Source organism: Nomascus leucogenys, chromosome 15 (assembly GCF_006542625.1).
Source record: "Nomascus leucogenys isolate Asia chromosome 15, Asia_NLE_v1, whole genome shotgun sequence".
Taxonomy (NCBI): domain Eukaryota; kingdom Metazoa; phylum Chordata; class Mammalia; order Primates; family Hylobatidae; genus Nomascus; species Nomascus leucogenys.
The window spans coordinates 63,023,946-63,049,486 of record NC_044395.1 but is presented as its reverse complement, the minus strand read 5'-3'; the positions used below and the strand labels follow the sequence as shown (position 1 = coordinate 63,049,486).

Here is a 25,541-nt window from a genome sequence, read left to right as displayed (position 1 = left end):
CTGTGGCTTGCCTTGTTACCCCAGAAGGCCCTGTTTCCCTCTCCATGACCCAGCAGCTACTAGTAGTGCCTTCACTGGTCTAGTGAAAAGAGTGTGGATTCTGAGATCAGGTGGAACTGGTGACAGCATGTTAGCTGAGTCATTTGGGGCAAGTCACTTAACCTTTCTGGATTTTGTTTTCCCTCCACTTAAGGTAGCTGGTTGAAGTTGACCATTCCTGAGGGCTCAAGAGGAGGGACTGCCTTGGAGTGTCTGTTGTCTGAGCTGATGGATGATCCAAGCCAGGTCCTGCCTGCTTTCTGAGAATCCTGTTCATGTTGGGGTCTTTTCCAGTAGGTTCCCATCCTTCTAGAGTTGAATCAATGAATTGTTCTCATAGAAAACCAGGTAGCCAGGGAAGGAAACACCACCATCCTGCGTCAGGCCTCTTGGGGATGTCAGATAGAAACTCGCTGTTCAAACTGATTTAAGCCAAAGGGAAAAGGTTGAGCCACATAACGGAGAAGTCCAAGAGCTGTGTGACCCAGGGGCTCAAACAGTGTCACTTAGACTTTGCTTCATTTCCAGCTATACACCTGCAGGGCTGGCTCATTTGGAAGCTGCAGTGATGTTCAGAAGCTCCAAGTTAATGCCCTCCTGAGTTCAAGTCCAGCCAAGAGAATTTCTCTTCCTCTAACAGTATGACTGAAAGTCCTGGGCCTGGTGGACATCAGTCTAAATTGGGTCCTGTGGCCATCCCTGCATCAACCCCAGTGGTCTGGAAACGGATGGTCTAAAATAACAGGGCTTACAGCAGGGGTGGGATGGTGTCCCAGAGGAAATTCAGGGCACTGTTCCCAGAAGTAGGATGAATAGATGAAAGCTGGTTGGCAAAAATATCAGGTATCCACCTCAGCCACAGTTCCAGAGACACCAACTTAGAGGTGAGACATATATAAAAACAGCAATGATTGAATGAGGTTACAGTGGAACGTGGTGCAGTTGGAGCTCTGAAGAGGAGGCATGCAACTCTGCCAGGGGAACTAGGGAAAGCTTTGGGACGGGAAGTGGAAATTTAGTCTGAACCTTGAAAAATGAGTAGGAGTTTGCCAATCTGAAAAAGGTGGGAGAGCTTTCCACATAGAACAGGTGGAAGAAATGGTATGAGCAAAGGCGTTAGAGGCTTGAGAGCACCATGAAGTTCAGGAACCGGTCTCATGCTACAGCAGGTTGCATGGTGAGAGGTGGTGGATGAGGTCAAACTATAAGGAACCTCTTCGGCCAGGCTACTGAACACAGGGCATAGTCCAGTATGTGGCACCAGCTTAAGGACAAGCATGGATGCAAGAAGGAGCCTCTTGAGAAAACCAAGGTCTGTTAGCTTTTGTGCAGTCAGAGGTTACATACCGTGGGTGTCCTAAGGCCTGTACTGTGTTCAGGGGACCCAGCAGTGCATCAGACCCAGTCCATGCTTTGGAACCTCAGCCTTAATTTTTTCTTTTCTTTTGCTCCCCTCCCTTCCCCTCCCCACAGCCTTAATTTTTTCTGTTTTTGTCTTTCCTCCTCCCCTCCTCTCCCCTCCCTTCCCTTCCCTTCCCCTCCCCCTTCCCTTCCCTTCCTTCCTTTGCAGCAGTGAGAAGTGGGGATACAGAACAGAGTTTGATCTGTAACTGACTATGAACAGTCAATTGAGATAACTCACTACCTTCAGCCCAGCCTCAGCCTTAATTTTCTCCCAGATGGACCCAGTTACCCTGTCAGTACTTTAGTGGCATCCCCATTACGCCATCTCATTAGAGGGTGTCCTGCATGCTCCTGCAGGGACATCTCTGAGTTTGGCTCTGGGAATGACCTTTCTTCTTACTCTCCGGCACAGTCTCAGGACTTTTAGAGATCAACATGTAGGAAGAGCCCAAGCTATCTAGAGTCCTTTCCCAAGAATGTGGGTTAAACAAGGATCAGGGAGCTGGCTGGGCAGGGCATTTGAGATCAGACAGAGCTGGGGACATTGCCATTCATTGCCCAAAGCTTCCCCTGCTTTATCTCATAGGTCTTTGCAACAACCCCATGGGCCTGGTGTTACTATTCTTATTTTACCTACAAAGAAACAGATGCAGAGAAGGAAAGTAGATTGTCCAAGTCATGCATGCTGTGTCAGAATCTGGATTCGAATGCAAGTCACTTGACCTTGTCTACCACACCACACTGCTTCTGCACTATAAATCCTGTGTGGCTCATTACCTGGCAGGAAAATAATTCCCAGAGAGGAGGTCAACTGTATAACACAAACATCTCTTCTCTTTTCCTTTAGCAAATGCTTTCCTGAGAGGTTTTGTTGGCAGACAGGGCTGAGAGCTGGGTACTGGAAGATGAATGAGATTTGGGCCCTACATTCAAGGAGTTTGTGCATGTGCGTGCGTGTGTGTGTGTGTGTGTGTCTATCTGTCTATCCCAGACATGGGCACAGACTATGACAACATGGGCTGTGGGAACTGGTAGCCCTGAGGCTGTAGGGGCACAGAGAAAGCAGCCCTTAACCCAGGTATGGGTGGAAGTATCTTAAGCTGGCTGTAAAGACAAATGCTCTTCCAACTATGGTCTTGTGGGAGTTGCTAACTTAGATGAAGAGGAAACAAGAACTAAAGCAGCACTCAGTGCCGAGAGTTCTCTGGGTGAGGCTGGATCTGCAGTGTGATGGGTGGAAACGGGGGTCAGCCAGGTCAAACCGTCAGGGGCCTTGGATGCCAGGGAAGGAGCTTGAACTATATACTAACTCCCAGGCCATGGAATGCCTCCAAAAAATTCGAAGCAAAGGAAGGACATGGTTGAACCTGGAAGTTCGATCTCACACACACAAAGACAGACGTTCATTCTCATAGACAACACAGTCTCAACCCAGACAAAACCATCTCTGCAAACTGTCTGAGCAGCCCAGGTACTGCCTGGCCGCTCATAGCCAGCTCACTGGGGGTGCTCAACTCCACATCCATTCCTGAGACCACCTGCCTCCATCAGCCCCTACTAGAGGAGATTCTGTAGATAGCAAGGGTCTGTGGCACTCTGAGCATCCTGGCAGTGAGCACTTCTCCAAAATCAGGTATATGACTTAGTCTCAGAACTAGAGCCCTACATTCGGAATACCTGGCTGGATATGACCCTCGATGCCCTCTAAAATGGATTTGTCTCCCCTTTGCTCCACCTGAAGACCATTCTACTGCTTTCTGCCACCCATAAGGACTGGGAGTACTCTTACCCTTTCCCTTTCCTGCCCTTGTGGGATAGCTCAGTCTGTGAGACCTCCTTCCTCAGGAGTTGAGATCTGCCTCCTGAGAACTCCCAGGGTTGGGTCCCAGATTTACTTCTGACCTCAGATCACAGTGTTCCCCAACCTTAGAACTTCCCACAGAGGTTTGCAGACATCTTAAGTGGTCATCAGGATACTTCATTGTCAGAAGCATGGTCCAATCAGTCTATCACCCTTAAACCTGAAGCACAGAACCTTGAGGTTGGACCCTTTCTAGGTTGGTCACGAGCCTTGGGGTGGAGAGAGGTAACAAGCTAAGGCCAGGATATGCTTAGGCAGGAACATGTGCTGAATATAGAAAGAGTTCCAACTGCAAAGCAGATGTCAGCCTCTGTCCTCTCAGATTGTCACCTTCTGGCTGGGCGTGGTGGCTCACGTCTGTAATCCTGGTACTTTGGGAGGCTGAGGCAGGTGGATCACTTGAGGTCAGGAGTTCAAGACCAGCTTGGCCAACCTGGTGAAACCCTGTCTCTACTAAAAATACAAAAATTAGCTGGGTGTGGTGGCAGGCACCTGTAATCCCCGCTACTGAGGAGGCTGAGGCAGGACAATCACTTGGACTCACGAGGTGGAGGTTGCAGTGAGCTGAGATGGCGCCACTGCACTCCAGCCTGGGCAACAGAGTGAGACTCCTCCTCAAAAAAAAAAAAAAAAAAAAAAAAAAATCACCTTCTTCTAGTATATCAGGGCAGGAAGGAGGCCTTCTCCACTGGCCAGCTGCTCTCCCCGACACCTTAGTCTGTCTGGACCCACTGGTTACCATTTGAACATGTTAGCGAGATTCTCTCAAACGGATGCCTGTTCTCTTTACCTGGACACCAATTATGGGATCAATGTGGGGTGGTTTTCCTTTACTGCCCGAGTTTCATTCTCCATGTCATCACCAGCCCCAACAAAGCACGTGCATCAGACTTCATAGAAATGGTGGAGTAACAAAGGAAAAAGAAGGAAATGAAAAAATAAAATGAAATTACTCTTTATCCCCCCAGTAAGGGGACAGGTTTTTAGTTCACTTGCAGAAGTTCCTACTTCCTCACTTCAATCCCCTGTCCTCTGTTCTGGCTTTCTGCAAAAACCTCTCCACATTTGTGCTTTCCAGTCACCCCAATGAACAAAGCAATGAGTGCAAATAGATGTTCCTGATGCAGTTTGCTTCAAAATCTCTCCACTAGTAGGACTGCAACATGAATTTTTAATTCTTCCAGCTGTCCAGTAGACAATTTTTAAATTATTCACACACACATTAAGACAGACATTAATCCTCATAGACAAAACACTCTAATCTGGAGGTGGCCTATGGATGACATCTGGCCCACAAATTGTTTTGTCTGGTCAGCACATGGTTTTTAAAAAGTTTTGAATTAAAATGGGCAAAGATGAAAAAGACAGACGACACTAAGTACTGACATGGAGACTCATACACTGCTGGAATAACTGTAAAGTTAAACTGGTACAATTGCTTTGGAAACTGATTGGTAAGGCCAAGTATACGCATACATTATAACGAATCAATTCTACTCCTAGGGCGCACCCAACAGAAATGTGTACTTACCTTCACCAAAAAGTAGGTAGAAAAGTGTTTATAATAGCAATGGAAAAAACTAATTCTACAGGATAAATCTACTGGTAATATTCACAAAATGGAATAATAGTCAACAGAATTAACTATTCACAAGTACATGCAAAATTATGAATGTAATAAAAAATACACCAAAAAAGCAGAGAGGACAGGGAGTGGGGGTGGGACAATAGAATGATACTCTGGTAAATTTCCTTTCACAAAATACCTTATGTGAAGTAGTACAATATTAAATATATGCTGATAAGTCAAAGATGCACATTGGAGTCCCTAGATCAACTGGAAGCCAGGTTTCTCAGTGATGAAGTAGAAATTTACAGATAAGCAAAGGGAGGAAGCTAGAATGATTCATGTGGTAATGGATTAGAGTTGGAGACATCAGTATGAACTCATGTCTAGCTTGATATAGAGACGGGCTTATATACAGAAATATTTACAGATATGTGTATATACACGTCAGTACATACATATATTTCCTTCATCTGCCAGCTGAGAGAGCCTCAAAGAAATGAATACACCTAGGCTGGGCACAGTGGCTCACGCCTGTTATCCCAGCACTTTGGGAGGCCAGGTGGGTGGATAACCTGAGGTCAGGAGTTCAAGACCAGCCTGGCCAACATGGCGAAACCCCATCTCTACTAAAAATACAAAAATTAGCTGGGCATGGTGGCATGTGCCTGTAAATACCATCTACTGGGGAGGCTGAGGCAGGAGAATAATTTGAACCTAAGAGGCAGAGGTTGCAGTGAGCCGTGATCGTGCCACTGCACTCCAACCTGGTTGACAGAGCGAGACTCTGTCTCAAAAAAAAAAAAAAAATAGCCAGGTGTGGTGGTGGCACGCACCTATAATCCTAGCTACTTGGGAGGCTGAGGCAGGAGAATCACTTGAACCTGGGAGGAAGGGGCTACAGTGAGCCGAGATCGCACCATTGCACTCCATCCTGGGCAACAGAATGAGATTGTGTGTCAAAAAAAAAAGAAAAGAAAGAAATGAACACACCTAGCCCCACATCTTTCGTGTTTGTTTTTTGAGACGGAATCTCGCTCTGTCGCCCAGGCTGGAGTGCAGTGGTGTGATACCAGCTCACTGCAACGTCTGCCTCCCAGGTTCAAGCAATTCTCCTGCCTCAGCCTCCTGAGTAGCTGGGACTACAGGCACACACCACCATGCCCAGCTAATTTTTGTATTTTTAGTAGCGACGGGGTTTCACCATGTTGGCCAGGATGGTCTTGATCTCTTGACCTCGTGTGAGCCACCATGCCTGGCCAGAAGGTCATCACTCTTAAGTTCAACCCTCCATAAAGCCCTAGGACATGAACACAATGCAGCCACGTTCTTTGCTAAGGTGTAACAAGGGTGATCTTCACTCCAGTTCCCAATAAATTCCTCATTTCCATTTGAGACCTCAGCAGCCTGGTCTTCACTGTCTATATTTCTATTAGCATTTTGGTCATAACCATTTAACCAGTCTCTAAGAAATTTCAAAATTTCCCTCATCTTCCATCTTCTTGTGAGCCCTCCAAACTCTTTCCCAACCTCTGCCCATTACCCAGTTAAAAAGTCTCTTCCACATCTTCAGGTACATTTATAGCAATGCCCCACTTTTCAGTACCAATTTTCTGTTAGTACATTTTGCATTGCTATGAAAGAATATCCAAGGTTGGGTAATTTATAAAGAAGAGGTTTAAGCTGGGCGTGGTAGCTCACGTCTGTAATCCCAGCACTTTGGGAGGCTGAGGCGGGCAGATCATTTGAGGTTAGGAGTTTGAGACCAGCCTGGCAAACATGGTGAAACGCTGTCTCTACTAAAAATACAAAAACTAGCTGGACGTGGTGGTGTGTGCCGGTAATCTCAGCGACTCAGGAGGCTGAGGCAGGAGAATCACTTGAACCTGGAAGGCAGAGGCTGCAGTGAGCCGAAATCACACCACTGCACCCTAGCCTGGATGACACGGCAAGACACCATCTCAAAAAAAAAAAAAAAAAAAAAAAAAAGAAAAAAAGGCCGGGCACGGTGGCTCACGCCTGTAATCCCAGCACTTTGGGAGGCCGAGGCAGGCAGATCACGAGGTCAGGAGATCGAGACCATCTGGCAAACACGGTGAAACCCCGTCTGTACTAAAAATACAAAAAAAATTAGCCGGGCGTGGTGGCGGGCGCCTGTAGTCCCAGCTACTTGGGAGGCTGAGGCAGGAGAATGGTGTGAACCCGGGAGGTGGAGCTTGCAGTGAGCCAAGATCGCACCACTGCACTCCAGCCTGGGCAACAGAGCAAGACTCCATCTCAAGAAAAAAAAAAACAAAAGAAAAAAAGGTTTAATTGGCACACAGTTCTGTGGGCTGTACAAGAAGTATGGTGCCAGCATTTGCTTCTGGTGGGACTTCAAAAAGTTTACAATCATGGCTTACAATTATGGCAGAAGGCAAAGGGGGAGCTTTGCCCTGCTTTTTGTCACATGGCAAGAGGAACAAGAAAGCTATTTCTGTTTTCCTTTTTTTTTGAGATGGAGTCTCGCACTGTTGCCAGGCTGGAATGCAGTGGCGAAATCTCAGCTCACTGCAACTTCCGCCTCCCTGGTTCAAGTGATTCTCCTGCCTGAGCCTCCCAAGTAGCTGGGACTACAGGCACACGCCACCACGCCTGACTAATTTTTTGTATTTTTAGTAGAAACAGGGTTTCACTGTGTTAACCAGGATGGTCTTGATCTCCTGACCTCATGATCTGCCTGCCTCAGCTTACCAAAGTGCTAGGATCATAGGCGCCTGGTCAGCTATTTCTGTTTTCTAATGAATGAGTTCCTCAATTTAATGTTCCAGCTTACCAAATCCATTCTAACTAATGGAATCCATTCTACCATTTATCCCACCTATGTGTTCCTTATCTTTCCTTTAAGAAACAGGGTCTTACCTTGTTGCTCAGGCTGGAGGGCAGTGGTGCGATTAGAACTCACTGCAGCCTTGAATTCCTGGGTTCAAGCGATCCTCTCACCTCAGTCTTCTGAGTAGTTAGGACTGCAGATGTGTACCACTGTGCTTGCCTAATTTAAAAAATTTTTTGTAGAGATGGGGTCTCACCATATTGCCCAAGCTGGTCTTGAACTCCTAGGCTCAAGCTGTCCTCCCACCTCGGCCTCCCAAAGTGCTAGGATTACAGGCATGAAACACTGCACCTGGCTGTGTTCCTCATTTCAACAATTAAAAACTTTTCACACTTAATTTATGATTCCAAATTCTTGTTTCATATCTTATCTCCTTAATATTTATCAGGTTATCCTTAAATTATTCATTGTCTTTCCCAAAGTATTTCTGCTTTAGATATTTACTTTTACTTTTGAGGCAGTTTTTAGGTATTCAACTATATTGCTGTGTGAGTTCAAATTCCCCTCAGGGTATAGGCTACTAGTCTGGAAGGCACAAGGGACAAGACTGTCAAGGAGAGGAGGGGACAAACTTTGGGGCAAAGAGCTCTAGGAACTATAAGACCACATGTAATCACTCCCATTCAGTATCAGTACCATCCCCCCAAGCCACAACTTATTTCAGGGCCTTGCCTTTACTTCCATCAGCTTATTAGGGCTTTTGTACTGCCCTAATATTACTCTTGCAGACACCTGCACTAGTATTCTGGCCTGTGGCCTTCATTTTACGGTAAGGGGTTCAGCTATGGTTGTCCCAAGGCAGGGGTTGCCCTTTTCTCTGTAAAGGGCCAGATAGTAAACGGCTTTTTGGCTTTTAGGGCCATAAGGTCTGTGGCAGCTATTAAAGCTCTGCCACTATAGTGGGAAAGTATGGCTGAGTTCCAATAAAACTTAATTTTTAAAACTGGTTCCAGGCTGGATTTGGTGGGAGGGCCACAGTTTGCTGGCTCCTGTCCCAAGGCAAAGGTATAGTTAGGAGTGAGGAGGCAAAAGCAGAACTTACGATGCTTTTCTTAATATGTACTATTACTGCCTCCACCAGGGGATGTATCTTTCAAGTTGCAGCTCCTCTCCCCCAACCCCCAACAATACCCCCATCAAAAAAAGAGTCTTTGACTCCCTAGGAGTTCCTCACATTTGTTGTTGTTATTTTTCTGGATTCTGTCCATGTCTGCTTTATAGGTCTTCCCAGAGAGGGAGAAGCAAATGCTAATTCACCATCTTGGCAGGAATGGGAAACCAAGTCAATAATTGTTTTCTTTCATGTTTTATTTATATATTTTTGGCAGCAAAATTGTGTTTATTAAAAAAAAAACTGGACTATGAACACAATTCACTGCTTTTAAGAACTCCAAGCCAAATAAAAAGACCAATCAATATTAAAAGCAGTATAACTGGTTACTTTCTTAAAAATACATAAAAAGAATCAAATGCAACAGTGTAGGAAGACAATCACACCCATGTCAGAAGTCACACCTTCTTCCAAATAAAGAATATGACCCATCTGCCATATTGAATCAATATTTATTTCAGGACATGCCATGTCAAAATAAAACAAAGAGTCAACCCTTGCCTTTAACAATTATATTGTATTATAAAAGCACTTTACAACTCCATCCCATCTTTAAGTGTAAGTTACTGGTATGTGGGTTAATGATTATCTGTAAGCATTTCTCTATTCAGAACCATAATCCAAGTGCTCTCTGAATATTACAAGGTGACAATAAGTGGGAAGTGGAGGAGGAAGAGGAAAGAGAGGGGACTAAGGTTCTCCCAGTTTAAGGTTTTGTTGCAATGAGGGGATGAGGAAGTATGAAGATATTTTTGTTGTCTTTTTATCTTTATACTGTGTTAAGTAATGCTTACAACATAAATTCAGCAGGCTTTTCCTGAGCTGTAACTCAGAAGTTTTCTTCCTGCAAACAATGTATTTACAAATGTGTTTATTAGCTTACACAGCAATCTCACAATAACTAGTAAAGATTAAAAGGGCACACTCCTAGTATATTTGTTTGCAGTGTTTTAAGGGAAATACATATTGCCATGGTGAAGCTCTAAATAGATTCAACGAAACATCTGAAAATTGGAAGTTGTTAAAAAAAAAAGGCAAAGAAATAAATATCACCAAAGAAAAAAGATTAATTGTAGCTTAAATATAAAACTAAATCACTAGTTAATTAAACTATACAGATCTAATACAAACCAAAACCAGCCTGAAAGACCCAACCTTAAAAAATGCTAAAAAATAAGGCATAAATCTGCATAATATTGAGTTTTATTTCCATTCTCTCCTTTCCCTCTACTATGTATGCTTTACCTGATCTGCCTCTAGGGGCTTACAAGAAAACGGTTTCCAGTTTCCATCTTCAATTTGACCTCAAATGTCCTGAGCAAAGTTTTTGCTATTCTGCTGAGGGTTCTTTTGTTGGTAAGCTTCAGATATCATTATTTCTACTAATTCAGTAGTTTTGATCGTAGTGCCAAATTTAAATTCTTCCACCGGTTCTTCTGGAAGGAATTTAACTTTTACAGTGCCTTGCCTGCATAGTATTATTTTTTTAAAAAAGAAAACCCAAGCAAAATCTATTGCTTAAAGAGGTTTCTTATTTTTTAAACAAACAGAATAACTCTTGACAATTTTAAAACCTTGGGAGAAATAGTTCATTAGAACTTCATTTTCTTACCATGAAGAATTAAATACTAAAAACCTGTTCTGAAGCACTTGGTTAATTTTCTCTCCCAGAGTCTAATAAAGCACATGTGAAAGAGCCATTTGTTTTAGTCAGAAATACATTTTATGTTCTTCTACTTATAAGTACTCAGTATGTTCTTTAGGACTCATTTTGAAGATGCACCAGGAGCCTTTTCTCATTCAAGCACTGCCTACCATGATGGCTGAATTTTGACCTCAAAGAAGACAGTAATTTATATCAGTGCTCAAGAATAATTTTGGACATCTTGGTCCATAGCCTACAGCAAGTGGTATCTGTAAAATTAAAGGATAATTCCAATAGGCTTGATCAAACTGCTGCTTTGCTATCTTTTGTTTGTTCTGAGGAAGTAGGGAAATAGGGAATGGGGGTAAGGGAGAGGTGAGAAAAGCAAGGAGAGATAAAGTAGGCTGTGAACATACTGCTCGTTAACCAAGCCATACTCATACTGTTGAGATTTCTATCATTTTGAAGTACATTATCATAACATTAAAAAAGAAAAAAATGTTAAGAAAATGTATCTAATTTTTAAAGTTATCACTGGAATATGCTGAAATATTTTGGCTTTTTGTAAAATATAAATAATGAAGACACTGACTTTTGTTGTGCTTGTGAAGCTAATAGATCATCTCCACGAGACAGGCAGCAATGATGAATTGCAATACGTTATTACTGAAGGGAAAAGGTTCAAGCCAATATTCACACTGCAGTCAATGAAAGACTAAGGGGGCCAAAGCAGTGAGCTTCTGAAAGTTGAAGATGACATGGGAGATTAGCAGGAACAGCCTCCTTCACTGACTGGTTGCTCCTGAGGCTTTTCCAGTTTTATGTCAATCACTGAAACAAAAGTTAAGGAGCCATAAATGGGAAAGTACAATTTCAATTCTTCCAAACACTAGCATTTCTGGGATGGCCCTTATATTCCTATTTGTCTTCAGAGCCTACACAGTCACTATTTTCTACATAGCCGCCTCACCATATAAGGTGCTCAAATGGAATAAACTTGCTTATATCTACTATATGCAACAAGGGTCAGAATGAGGTACAAGCTCTATTTATGGGTATCTATCCTAAGGAACTTATTCTACAACGGCAGGAAGTGATATGAAGATGATGTTCCTCATAGAATCATCTATAATATAAATCTGAAAATGGCCTACAAGATAGTTCCAACAGCAGAGGAAACATTTAATAAATAATGGGACTTCAGGCCGGGCGCAGTGGCTCATGCCTGTAATCCCAACACTTTGGGAGGCTGAGGCAGGCAGATCACCTGAGGTCAGGAGTTCAAGACCAGCCTGGCCAACATGGCGAAACCCCATCTCTACTAAAAATATAAAAATTAGCTGGGCATGGTGGCCCGTGCCTGTAGTCCCAGCTACTTGGGAGGCTGAGGCAGGAGAATCACTTGAATTCAGGAGGCAGAGGTTGTGGTGAGCCAAGATCGTGCTGCTGCACTCCAGCCTGGGTGACAGAGATTCCATCTCAAAAAAAAAAAAAAAAAAAAAAAAAAAAAAAAAAAAAAAGGCGGTGGGTGCGGAGACATACTTCAACTCAATAGAACATTTTTCGTTGTTGTTATTTTGTTTTTGAAACATATTACGTTTTATGTTGTTGTTGTGCCTTTTTTTTTTTTTTTTTTTTTTTTGGGAAACGGAGTTTCGATCCTGTTGCCCAGGCTGGAGTGCAATGGAGTGATCTCGGCTCACTGCAACCTCTGCCTCCCGGGTTCAAGCGATTCTCTTGCCTCAACCTCCTGAGTAGCTGGGATTACGGGCATGCACTACCATGCCCGGCTAATTTTTTTATTTTTAGTAGAGACGGGGTTTCTCCATGTTGGTCAGGCTGGTCTCGAACTCCCGACCTCAGGTGATCCACCTGCCTTGGCCTCCTAAAGTGCTGGGATTACAGGCATAAGTCACCACGCCCGGCCTGTTTTATGTTTTTTATGAAAACATATAACATTTACAAGTGGGAAGAGCTGAATACAAAGTGCTACAAACTATATGGCTTAATAAAAATGCCTGCATATGGGAAAAACACTAGAAGGTGAATATGAAACACTGAAAACATCAAATTAAAAATCCTTAGAATTAACTAATATTAGATGTTCCAATCCTTGGAAATGAACTAATATTATGTCCTGTTTCTGAAAGCAGAGGCTACAATAAAGCTCCACTCTATTTCTTGCCTGTGTCAAGTAGAAAGCTCAAGTGTTAGAAAATGAAAGAAATGAAAATTTGATATTCTATGACGAAAAAGCCTAGAGTCAATGGGACTCAAAATGAAGAGGCAAGGACACAGGGATTCTGAGAGTTTCCTGCTCATTTAAAAGCAAGCAAACAAACACAAACCCTCTCACTGATTAACAACAAGAAGCAGGCTGCAAAGGGTGCACTTGGATAACCAGACCTCATTTGCTATAGAAAATCTCTGAATTTCTATGCCTCTAAGTCATCAGTTCCTGGTTGTAAAAGGCAATGGCACAATATTCTTTAGCCAAGCAAGCAGGGCTCTAAAGACTAGTGTTAATAATGAAAAATTTCCAATGAAACAAAAAGGATACTATCTTCTCTGCTTCTGTCCTGTGTGCTTTCCATTCCCGGCAAAGCTGCTGCTACACGTCGAAAGAGCTGTGGGAAAGAGCGAAAAGTGATAATTGAGAGGGAACATTTAGCAAAGGGTACTGAGGTTTATGATCACTGTACAGTGAGCTGCCTAACGCTGGGCGCAGTGGCTCACACCTGTAATCCCAGCACTTTGGGATCCACCCGAGGTGGGCAGATCACTTGAGGTCAGGAGTTGGAGACCAGCTTGGGCAACATGGTGAAACTGTCTCTACAAAAAAACACAAAAATTAGCTAGGCGTGGTGGCACACGCCTAGTCCTAGGTACTGGAGAGGCTGAACCTGGAGGACTGCTTCAGCCCAGGAAATGGAGGCTGCAGTGAGCCGAGATCACACCACTGCACTCCAGCCCGGGCAACAGGGCAAGACTCTGTCTTTAAATAAATAAATAATAAAATAAAATAAAATGTCTATTCATTCTATAAACGAGTATTATATAAAAAGCAATATACCAAATACAAAGGTATAAAGACATATTCCTGTTTTTTTAACTGGTGAGATAAGACACGAACAAATAGCTATGAAATAAGCAGCAAAAATGTCATTTGAATAATAAAGTATTACAGAAACACAGAAAAAGGACAGATCATTCATTTAACAAAACTGTATAGTACCATTCCTATCTTTCATATAAAGAGTGAGGTTCAGGACCGGGCGCGGTGGCTCACGCCTGTAATCCCAGCACTTTGGGAGGCCGAGGCGGGCGGATCACAAGGTCAGGAGATCAAGACCATCCTGGCTAACACAGTGAAACCCCGTCTCTACTAAAAATACAAAAAATTGGCCGGGCGTGTTGGCAGGCGTCTGTAGTCCCAGCTACTCGGGAGGCTGAGGCAGGAGAATGGCATGAACCCAGGAGGCGGAGCTTGCAGTGAGCCAAGATCACGCCACTGCACTCCAGCCTGGGGGAAGAGCAAGACACCGTCTCAAAAAAAAAAAAAAAAAAGTAAAGTATCTTTAACAGGAGAAACGCACTCAAGCCTGGTGAGATGTTTACTTTTGAGAGGCATAAGAGAACAGATACTGGAACAACAGTTTATACTTCTTATATTGTCCCAATCTTAGGCATACACCCACTGGGTACAACAGCCAGTGAAACTGCCTGATTATTTCAATTATTTGTCTTTTAATTAAGCACACAGTGTAAACCCATAAATTAAATGCGTATGTGCTGTAACTCCTTTGTACCAAGTACTTGCTTACTTGAGGCAGTGTATCAGGCAGCCTCATTCTGTGTCTTTGAGACACAGAAATGAACAAGAAAAAAGTTTTTTAATCAAGGAACTCAAAATCTGGTAAAGGAGATACTCAAACAATTCTTTATATTACAATGTGATGCTACAAACAAAGTAAGTGTAAAATGCTCTGAGAATATAGATGTAACAAGGTCCAACTCAGGAGGCTGAAAAAAGTCTTTTAGGAGGTAACATCTGAGTTGCAATTTAAAGGCAGTCTTAAAACCTCACTTGGCTGAAATACATGCATAAAATGCTCAGGGTTTAAGTGCTCCATAAGTATTACTGAATTAAATGAAGAAAGAACAGAATGCCTAGAAGGACAGAGATAAGAGACTGGAACTATAACTAATATGTTTAAAAATGTATCAGGCCAGGCGTGGTGGCTCACGCCTGTAATCCCAGCACTTTGGGAGGCCAAGGCAGGCGGATTATGAGGTCAAGTTCAAGCCCAGCCTGGCCAACACGGTGAAACCCTGTCTCTACTAAGAATACAAAAATTAGCCAGGCGTGGTAGCACGTGCCTGTAATCCCAGCTACTCGGGAGGCTGAGGCAGAAGAATCGCTTGAACCCAGGAGCCGGAGGTTGCAGTGGGCCGAGATCTTGCCAGTGCACTGCAGCCTGGGTGACAGAGCAAGACTCTGTCTGGAAAAACAACAACAACAACAAAAAATGTATAAAGGAGCAAATTGTAAAATTTTGATCTGGTAGACAAAAGCCTGATAGGGTAGGTGCAGGGATATGAAGATTGGGAAAACTCTAATTGTCTTGTTTCTACAAGGTTCAGTAGCTTTTTTGGAGATGTACCAAAATTAGGCTTTACCCCAATATTCAATCCAAATCAGCTATAAGACTTTGAATTGCAGAACACTTACCTTAACATCATTTCTGATACACCATCAAAGATCATGTAGATGTATAAATTACCATTCATGTCAAATCAATACAACATTAATTATATATGGTGGGTCCGTCTGGATTAATATGTGAATATTAGGTTTGAAACATAGATAAATATTCTAGCTGAGTGTGGCGACACAAGCTTGTAATCAATCCCAGCTACTTGGGAGGCTGGGGTGGGAAAATCAAGCAATTGAGCCCAGAAGTTTGAGACCACTGCCAACACAGAGAGACCTTGTTTTAAAAAACAAACAAAAAACATTCTAAATGCAGTGGCTCACGCCTGTAATCCCAGCACTTTGGGAGGCCAAGGCGGGTGGATCACGAGGTCAGGAGATCAAGACCATCCTGGCTAGCACGGTGAAACCCCGTCTCTACTAAAAATACAAAAAATTAGCCGGGAGCGGTGGCAGGCGCCTGTAGTCCCAGCTACTTGGGAGGCTGAGGCAGGAGAATGGTGTGAACCCGGGAGGCGGAGCTTGCACTCGCGGCGATTGCGCCACTGCACTCCAGCCTGGGCGACAGAGCGAGACTCCACCTCAAAAAAAAAAAAAAAAGATTGCTGCAACAATTAATGACTGTGAAAGCTGTTAATTTTATGAACAAAAAAATAAGTAGGCCAGGCACGGTGGCTCACGCCTGTAATCCCAGTACTTTGGGAGGCCAAGGCGGGTGGATCACGAGGTCAGGAGATCGAGACCATCTTGGCTAACACGGTGAAACCCCCTTTCTACTAAAAAAAATTAGCTGGGCATGGTGGCGGGCGCCTGTAGTCCCTGCTACTTGGGAGGCTAAGGCAGGAGAATGGCGTGAACCCAGGAGGGCGAGCTTGCAGTGAGCTGAGATCACACCACTGCACTCCAGCCTGAGCAACAGAGCCAGACTCCATCTCAAAAAAAAAAAAAAAAAAAGTAAAAACTGATAGAAGTTAAATGAACAGAGAAATACAGTGTATTAGTCAGACAACTTTTTAACCTTCAGATAACCCTTTACTTTCAGATAGAGAGTATTATACCCTTTTTATTTATTTATTTATTTATTTTTGAGACAGAGTCTCACTTTGTCGCCGAGGCTGGAGTGCAGTGGTGCCATCTTGGCTCACTGCAACCTCCATTTCCCGGGTTCAAGTGATTCTCCTGCCTCAGCCTCCTGAATAGCTGGAAATACAGGCGCCTACCACCATGCCTGGCTAATATTTTTATTTTTAGTAGAGACGGGGTTTCACCATGTTGGCTAGGCTGGTCTCGAACTCCTGACCTCAAATGATCTGCCTGCTTCAGTCCCCCAAAGTGCTGGGATTACAGGCATAAGCCACTGTGCCCGGCCCTATACCCTTTTAAAATTAAAAAAAAAAAAAAAAAAAAAAAAAAATCTTGGCCAGGTGCAGTGCCTCACACCAGTAATCCCAGCATTGTGGGAGGCCAAGGCAGGCGGATAGCAAGGTCAGGAGATCAAGACCATCCTGGTTAACACAGTGAAACCCCATCTCTACTAAAAATACACAAAATTAGCTGGGCATGATGGCACACGCCTGTAGTCCCAGCAACTAGGGAAGCTGAGGCAGGAGAACTGCTTGAACCCAGGAGGCGGAGGCTGCAGTGAGCCAAGATGGTGCCACTGCACTCCAGCCTGGGCAATAAAGCGAGACTCCATCTCCAAAAAAAAAAAAAATCTTTATTTGAGCAGGGTCTTGCTCTGTCACCCAGGCTGGAGTACAGTGGCATGATCATAGCTCACTGCAGCCTTGACCTCCTGGGCTCAAGTGATCCTCCCACCTTGGCATCCCGAAGTGTTGGGATTACAGATATGAACTATTATAACCTGTTTAAACCAGCAAGGGTTTCTAAAAGTTTAATATAAGGTTAGGCAATTCTGATCTTTTGTATGAGCATTAAACAGTGAATTAAAAGCAGAATACAAACTTTGTCAGCTTAAAATTTCATGCATCAGGAAAAACTCCAATGTCCATTAATAAACCACCTTTCATCAAGACATAAAGAATACATGGTATGAAGGAAAACATATCTTATGGAAATTGAGTCAAAAAGTGTTCTGCCACCAATATTAGCTAAAAACTTGAAAATAACCATCTATTTATTATCACAAATAGGCAGTAAGTATAGTGACTACAGAAACAATCTAGTACCTGACAATGTGACACTCTATCAAACTTTAACAGCATTTTGGGGATATATTTTTTATTTTTGTATACAGAAATTCACTGTATAATAGCGATATAGACCCATCTTTTTTTTTTTTTTTTTTTTTGGAGATATGGTCTTGCTCTGTCACCCAAGCTGGAGTGCAGTGGCACAATCATAGTTCCCTGAGGTCTCGACCTCATGGGCTCAAGTAATCCTCCCACCTCAGCCTCCCAAGTAGCTGGGACTACAGGGGCATGCCACCACACCTGGCTAGTTTTTCTATTTTTTTGTAGAGAAGAGGTTTTGCCATGTTACCCAGGGTGGTCTCCAACTCCTGAGCTCAAGTGATCCGCCTACCTCGGCCTCCCAAAGTGCTGGGATTACAGGCATGCACCACCGCACCTGGTGGCACTTTTTTTTTTTTGAGATGGAGTCTCACTCTGTCACCTAGGCTGGAGTGCAGTGGCAGAATCTCAGCTTCCTGAGTTCAAGTGATTCCCCTGCCTCATCCTTCCAAGTAGCTGGTACCACAGGTGTGCGCCACCACACCGGGCTAATTCTTATATTTTTAGTAGAGATGGGGTTTCACCATGTTGGCCAGGCTAGTCTCAAATCCTGGCCTCAGGTGATCCACCCGCCTCAGCCTCCTAAAGTGCTGAGATTAAAGGCATGTGCCACTGCGACTGGCCTGAAATGCCAATTTTGAAAGAAGTTCTACTATGGGTAAAATACTATGAATCAGCATTGCATGCTACAGAGAAATCATTTGTGACAGAATCAATTAATGCAGAAAACTACATTGTATTAATAGTATTATTTTAAGAAATTGCCACAGCCACTCCAGCCTTCAGCAACCACTACCCTGATCAGTCAGCAGGCATCAACATCAAGGCAAGACCTTCCAACAGCAAAAACATTATGATTTGCAGAAGGCTACGATCAGATGATCATTAGCATTTTTTAGCAATAAAGTATTTTTTTTTTTTTTTTTTTTGAGACGGAGTCTCGCTGTCGCCCAGGCTGGAGTACAGTGGCGCGATCTCGGCTCACTGCAGGCTCTGCCCCCTGGGGTTCACGCCATTCTCCTGCCTCAGCCTCCCGAGTAGCTGGGACTACAGGCACCTGCCACCACGCCCGGCTAATTTTTTTTTGTATTTTTAATAGAGACAGGGTTTCACCGTGTTAGCCAGGATGGTCTCGATCTCCTGACCTCGTGATCCGCCTGCCTCGGCCTCCCAGAGTGCTGGGATTACAGGCGTGAGCCACCATGCCCGGCCTCAATAAAGTATTTTTTTTTTTTTTTTGAGACGGAGTCTCGCTGTCGCCCAGGCTGGAGTGCAGTGGCGCCACCTCGGCTCACTGCAAGCTCCGCCTCCTGGGTTCACGCCATTCTCCTGCCTCAGCCTCTCCGAGTAGCTGGGACTACAGGCGCCCGCCACTACGCCCGGCTAATTTTTGTATTTTTTAGTAGAGACGGGGTTTCACCGTGGTCTCGATCTCCTGACCTCGTGATCCGCCCGCCTCGGCCTCCCAAAGTGCTGGGATTACAAGCGTGAGCCACCGCGCCCGGCAATAAAGTATTTTTTAATTAAGATACGTACATTGTTGTTGTTGGGTTGTTTTTTTTGTTTGTTTGTTTTGTTTTTTTTTTTGAGACAGAGTTTTGCTCTCTGTCCCCCAGGCTGGAGTGCAGTGGTACTATCTCGGCTTACCACAACCTCTGCCTCCCGGGTTCAAGTGATTCTCCTGCCTCAGCCTCCTGAGTAGATGAGATTACAGGCATCAGCCACCACACCTGGCTAAATTTTGTATTTTTAGTAGAAACAGGGGTTCGTTGTACTGGCCAGGCTGGTCTCGAACTCCTGACCTCAAGTGATCCACGCAACTTGGCCTCCCAAAGTGCTGTGATTATAGGCATGAGCCACCACGTGTGGCCAGATATGTACATTGTTTTTACAGACATAATGCTATTAATATAGTATAAACATAACTCACACACATTGGAAACCAGAAAATTCATGTGACTCATTTTATTGATATATTCACTTTATTGTAGTGATCTAGAGCCAGACTGCAGTATCTCCGAGATATACCTGTATGCAGTTTTGGCCTCAATGATTTTAACACCTGGCCATCTAGTCAGAATGTATATTCAGCACATTTCTCTTTCAGTAGAGATGAGGACAAAGGAAAAGAAGTGGGAAAGATTTCACAGGGAAGAGTTTCCTGAACACATGTTCACAGATAGAAAAGTACAAGGTATACTTAAGAATGCTTATGTAGTCCAGACTGGTTGGAGCATAGAAAATGTAAAATAATTACGATAAGGATATATATATATTGGAGGCCAGACTAAGAAAGACCTTCCCTCACATCCTGTGGGCAAAGGAAGCCACTAAAAATAGTAGTTTGCTCTCAGACTTCCATTAATAATTCCATTGTCTTAATATGGCTAAAGAGATAGACAAATCACATAGTGAAATTGAAAGGTATTGAGCAGAATGGTAAAAAGCAAAAACGAAAAGGTAAAGTGTGGATAGCAGTACAGTGTAGTAGTTAACAGCCTAGGCTTGGGCCCTAGGTAGGCCACTTAAGTGACAGATCATGTAATCTTCGTTCCTCTGTTCCCTGATCTGTAAGATGGGCTTAAAATAATAGTATACTTGCCTAATTATTGTGAAAGTTAAGGGAAATAATTATGCAAAGTGTTTAGTACTGACCTGCTATATAGAAAGTCTTTTTTTTTTGAGACGGAGTCTCGCTCTTGCCCAGGCTGGAGTGCAGTGGTGCAATCTTGGCTCACTGCAACCTCTGCCTCTTGGGTTCAAGCTATTCTCCTGCCTCAGCCTCCCGAGTAGCTGGGGCTACAGGTGCCCACACCACACCCGGCAAATTTTTTGCATTTTTAGTAGAGACGATGTTTCACTGTGTTAGCCAGGATGGTCTCAATCTCCTGACCTCATGATCCACCTGCCTCAGCCTCCGAAAGTGCTGGGATTACAAGTGTGAGCCACCACGCCCGGCTTGAAAGTCTTTTTTTTTTTTTTAAAGTAGCAACCAGGTGCAGTGCCTCACGCCGGTAATCCCAGGACTTTGGGAGGCTAAGACGAGTGGATCATCTGAGGTCAGGAGTTTGAGACCAGCCGGGCCAACATGGTGAAACCCCGTCTGTATTAAAAATACAAAAAAAATTAGCCAGGTGTGGTGGCAGATGCCTGTAATCCTAGCTACTTGGGAGGGTGAGGCAGGAGAATCGCTTCAACCGGGGAGGTGGAGGTTGCAGTGATCCAAGATTAAGCCACTGCACTCTAGCCCAGGCAACTAGAGTGAAACTCTGTCTCAAAAAAGAAAAAAAAAAAAAGCAGCTTTATTTCTACCAGAGACAATAACTCTATCAGAGATAAATGAACTCATGGGCCTGCAGGCTTGGGGAACAGAGAATTTTGCCAAATGTTATGCAATTCTGCAGTGAATTCTAGGACTAGAACAAAACACCCACAGGCTCAATTCTGCTTTAAAAAGGAATAAAAAACTGGTGGGAAAGATGTGGGGGTTGGGGGAGACCTTTTAAAAATATTACAGCAGAGCTGAAACTTTCCTACTTAGGAATATCTAGAAATTGTCCCCATAATATTACAACTTGCTTCTGACATGAAATATTTATTAAACTGCTTGCCTATTCAAGATGCGTAATCTTTTCGGCTCTTAAGAATACCAGGTTTAGGCTGGGTGCAGTGGCTCACGCCTGTAATCCCAGGACTTTGGGAGGCAAAGGTGGGGGGATCATTTGAGGTCAGGAGTTCGACCAGCTTGGCCAACATGGTGAAACTCCATCTCTACTAAAAATACAAAATTTGGCCGGGTGTGGTGGCAGGTGCCTGTAATCCCAGCTACTCAGGAGGCTGAGGTAGTAAAATCGCTTGAACCCAGGAGGCGGAGGTTGCAGTGAGCCGAGATCGCGCCACTGCACTCCAGCCTAGATGACAGAGTGAGACTCTGTCTCAAAACAAAACAAAACAAAACAAAAACCAGGTTTATTATCAGCTAGCTTGAAAACTGAAAATCTTTTCAAGAGGGAGGCATAGGAAAGGTTTGCCTACTTTCCGAGTAGAGCTTGTGAAAACGGAATAAAATTAGGTTTACAAGTTTTCAGACTTTTAAATAATTAAAATAGGTTCTCTTTAGTGAAAAGTACATAATTAACAAAGTATTCCAGGGCAAGTACTGTTATATTCGCATATATCTACCTATTTTCATTATATATATACATATACTGCTTCATAACATCTATTTTAACATTCCTTAACATATGGTCCAGCAATTCTACTTGGGGGTATATATTCAAAAGAATTGAAAGCAGTAAACAGATATTTGCACACCAATGTTCATGGCAGCATTATTGACAATAGCCAAAAGGTAGAAACAACCCACGTGCTATATATGTAAATATATATTATGTATTATACATAGTATATCCATAAAATGCACTATTATTCTGCCTTAAGAAGGAAAGAAATTCTGACACCTACTACAATATGGATGAACCTTGAGGACATTATGCAAGGGAAACAAGCCACACATAAAGGAACAAATATTGTATGAGTTCACTTATATGAGGTACCTAGAGTAATCAAATTCACAGACACAAAGCAGAATGGCTGGCTGTCAATGGCTGGGGGAAGGGGGAAATGAGGAGTTATTATTTAATGGGTACAGAATGTCAATTTTACAAGAATGAAAAGGGTTCTGGACGGATAGTGGTGATTTTTGCACAATAGTGTGAATGTACTTTAAAAAAATACTATTTTGTCTAAGGAAAATTGATACAATCTTAGGATAATGAACACAATCTTAGGCACAAACTCTTGGCCTCAAGCAATCCTCTCATCTTGGCCTCCCAAAATGCTGGGATTTTAGGTGTGAGCCACTGCGCCCAGCCCCAGAGAGGCACTCGCTAAATATTTTCTGGACTAGTCTCTTTTTTCTCCATTCCTATTGTCATTATTCATTGTTGAAAAGTACATGGGGCCAGGCACGGTGGCTCATGCCTGTAATCCCAGCACTTTAGGAGGCCGAGGTGGGCGGATCACCTGAGGGTAGGAGTTCCACGCCAGCCTGGCTAACATGATGAAACCCCGTTTCTATTAAAAATACAAAACATTAGCCAGGTGTGGTGACCGATGCCTGTAATCACAGCTACTTGGGAGGATGAGGCAGGAGAACTGCTTGAACCTGGGAGGCGGAGGTTGCAGTAAGCCGAGATTGCATCATTGCACTCCAGCTTGGGCAATAAGAAGGAAACTCCGTCTCAAAAAAAAAAAAAAAAGAAAAGAAGAAAAGTCACGGATGTTACCTTGTAGACTGTCACTTAATTTGGATTTGCCTGTTGCTTCCTAATGTTTAGTTTTACCTTACTCACTTTTTGTCAGTAATACTACAGAAGAGATAGTGTCTTTCTTAGTGTATCATATCAGGAGGAACCTTATGCTGGTTTGTGCCCTTACTGATGAAGTGAATTTTAGCCACTTGGTTAAATTAAGGTAGAGCTGGTCAAGTTTCTTCACTGCCAAATTACCAACTTTCGTTTTGTGATTAATAAGTATGAGAGGAGATTCTCTGCAATTATGTATATATCTTACTATTCTTCGTCAAATTTTCACTTTAAGGTTTTAATATCAATTGGTGATTTTTGCCCAAATAAATCATTACTGTGACATCTGAAAAAAAGATTACTAAATATCCTTTCATTGTCTCATGGTCTGCTGAACTTTAGAGCTAGGCTGGGTCAGTAGGGCTGTGCAGTGCCTCTTGTGCCTGTCTCTGTCTCTTGAAGTCCTATTTACCATCTCTGGAAGGCTTAGCTTGCAGTCTCAACAGCGGGGTAGACTCCCTGAAGAGTGAGAGAGATTTGAGCCTACTTGATGATATATAAAATACAATGTATTTGTCTCTGTGTCCATCATGTTCTGGCTCTGGAGAAATAAGAGAATTGCTAATGAGTCGGTGCCATTCTGTGTATTTTCTATATCTTGAACTCTAAGAGATCTTGTCCCTGGGTCTTCTGCTAAGGATTTACCACCTGACTCTAGAATAGCATCACATTACAGATAAAGAAGGAAATCAAAATACCTTACCCACAAATAACATTCTTTTTGCCATAAATAGCCCCCCAAAGGGCCACTTTGTGAAGAGAAAACTTGCATCTGTAAAACATTTCTATTTACACAAGTAGATTTTTTTCCCCTTCCAGGTTCTCCCAATCCTGAAGAGATTAACTCAGAGTCTAGCACCTTTTAAAGGTCTAAATAAGAAACACTTGCCACAAGGCAGTGGCTCACTCTTGTAATCCCAGCACTTTGGGAAGCCGAGGTGGTTGGATCATTTGAGCCTAGGAGTTCCAGACCACCCTGGGCAACACGGGGAGACCTTGTCTCTATAAAAAATTAGCCAGGTGTGGTGGTAGGCTCCTGTAGTCCAAGCTATTCAGGAGGCTGAGGTGGGAAGAGCATTTGAGCCCAGGAAGTTGAGGCTGTAGTGAGCTGTGATTATGCCACTGCACTCCAGCCTGGAAGACAGAGGGAGACCCTGTGTCAAGAAAAAAAAAAATTGCTTCTAAGGGCAGCCACCTATGAGACTTCATTTACATCAGCGATCCCCAACCTTTTTGGCACCAGGGACCGGTTTCCTGTAAGACAATTTTTCCATGGACTGGGGTGCAGAAAGTTTTGGGATGAAACTGTTTCACCTCTGATTTTCAGGCATTACTTAGATTCTTGTAAGGAGTGTGCAACCTAGATCCCTCCGATGTGCAGTTCACAATAGTGTTCATGCTCCTAGGAGAAAATAATGTTGCCATTGATCTGACAGGAGGCAGAGTTCAGGCTGTAATGCTGGCTCACCCGCTGCTCATCTCCTGCTGTGTGGCCCGGTTCCTAACAGGCCACGGACCAGTACCAGGCTGTGGCCCAAGAGTTGGGGACCCCTGATCTACATCGTAATAACCTTGGTCTCCACAACCTTTTATCTTAGGCTAGACACTCCTTTCTATTGATTCCAGGTCTTTAGACAACTCTTTCAACCAATTGCCACTCAGAAAATCTCTGAATCCGCTTATGACCTACAAGTTCCCCTCAACCCCCACCACCACTTTGGGTTGTCCTACCTTTCCAGACCAAACCAATGTCTACCTCATATGTACGGACTGAGGTCTTATGTTTCCCTAAAATGTATAAAACCAAGCTGTAACCCAACTACTTTGGGCAGATGTTCTCAGAATCTCTTGACTGTGCCTCTGTGGAGGTTGCAGTGAGTGGACATTGTGCCACTGCACCCCAGCCTGGGCGACACAGTGAGACTCCGTCTCGAACAACAAAAACAAACAAACAAACAAAAAAAGACTGACTCAGGCATGATCACTCATATTTGGCTCAAAATAGACCTCTTTAAATATTTTACAGAGTTTGGCTTTTTTTGTCAACACTCTGGAGGAGCAGAAAACTTCTTTTCACATGGTGTAAGGCAGAAGGGGTAAAAGCCTATTTCCATAATTTAATACAGCATTTAATGTGCATATAGAAAGAGCATAGAATACAAGCCCAGAAAGAAACTCTACTATTAACTACCCCATTATTACAGCTTTGTAATCTCAAGGATAGTTACTATCTCTAATTCTTAGATTCATTCTAATAAAAAGCGGATACACAGTTGTGAAGTTCAAAGGACACAACGATGCTGCTTCTCCTTGGAATACCCTCCCAGTTCAATTTGCCTAGCTGACACTCATCCTTCAGGACCCATTCCCTGATAACTCCTTAAAAAGCTTCTCTAACTCACTCCCCAGTTCCTTAAGTCTTCTCCCTCCTGTCTAATAAAATCTTTTTAAAAAATACAGTGTCTCACTGTGTTGCCAGGCTGGAGTGCAATGAAAATGTGATCGTAACTCACGATAGCCTTGAACTCCTGGGTTCAAGCAATCCTCCTGCCTCAGCCTCCTTAGTAGCTAGGAGTACAGGGATGTGCCAAGGCACCCAGCTAATTTTTTTTTTAATGTTTTCAAATAATTTATTAGGAATTTAAAACTGAAAATAAAACCTGGAAAAAGAAGTTACAGATGTGGAGAGAAGAGACACCGGAGGGTGGTA

At 43.4% G+C, this 25,541-nt stretch overlaps 1 protein-coding gene across 2 annotated transcripts in view; it reads right to left on the bottom strand.

Moving 5' to 3' along the window:
* Nucleotides 1–9,287: 9,287 nt before the first annotated feature.
* RAB6A (RAB6A, member RAS oncogene family) overlaps nt 9,288–25,541 on the bottom strand; it is a 91,954-nt gene continuing 75,700 nt past the window's right edge. For both annotated transcript variants that reach the window (XM_003254741.3, XM_003254740.3), the window contains exons 7-8: nt 13,060–13,126; nt 9,288–11,330 (exon numbers count right to left, since the gene is read on the bottom strand). In XM_003254741.3, coding sequence (XP_003254789.1) covers nt 11,266–11,330; nt 13,060–13,126 — 132 coding nt within the window. In that variant the 3' untranslated portion in view covers nt 9,288–11,265. The remainder of the gene's footprint in view (nt 11,331–13,059; nt 13,127–25,541) is intronic.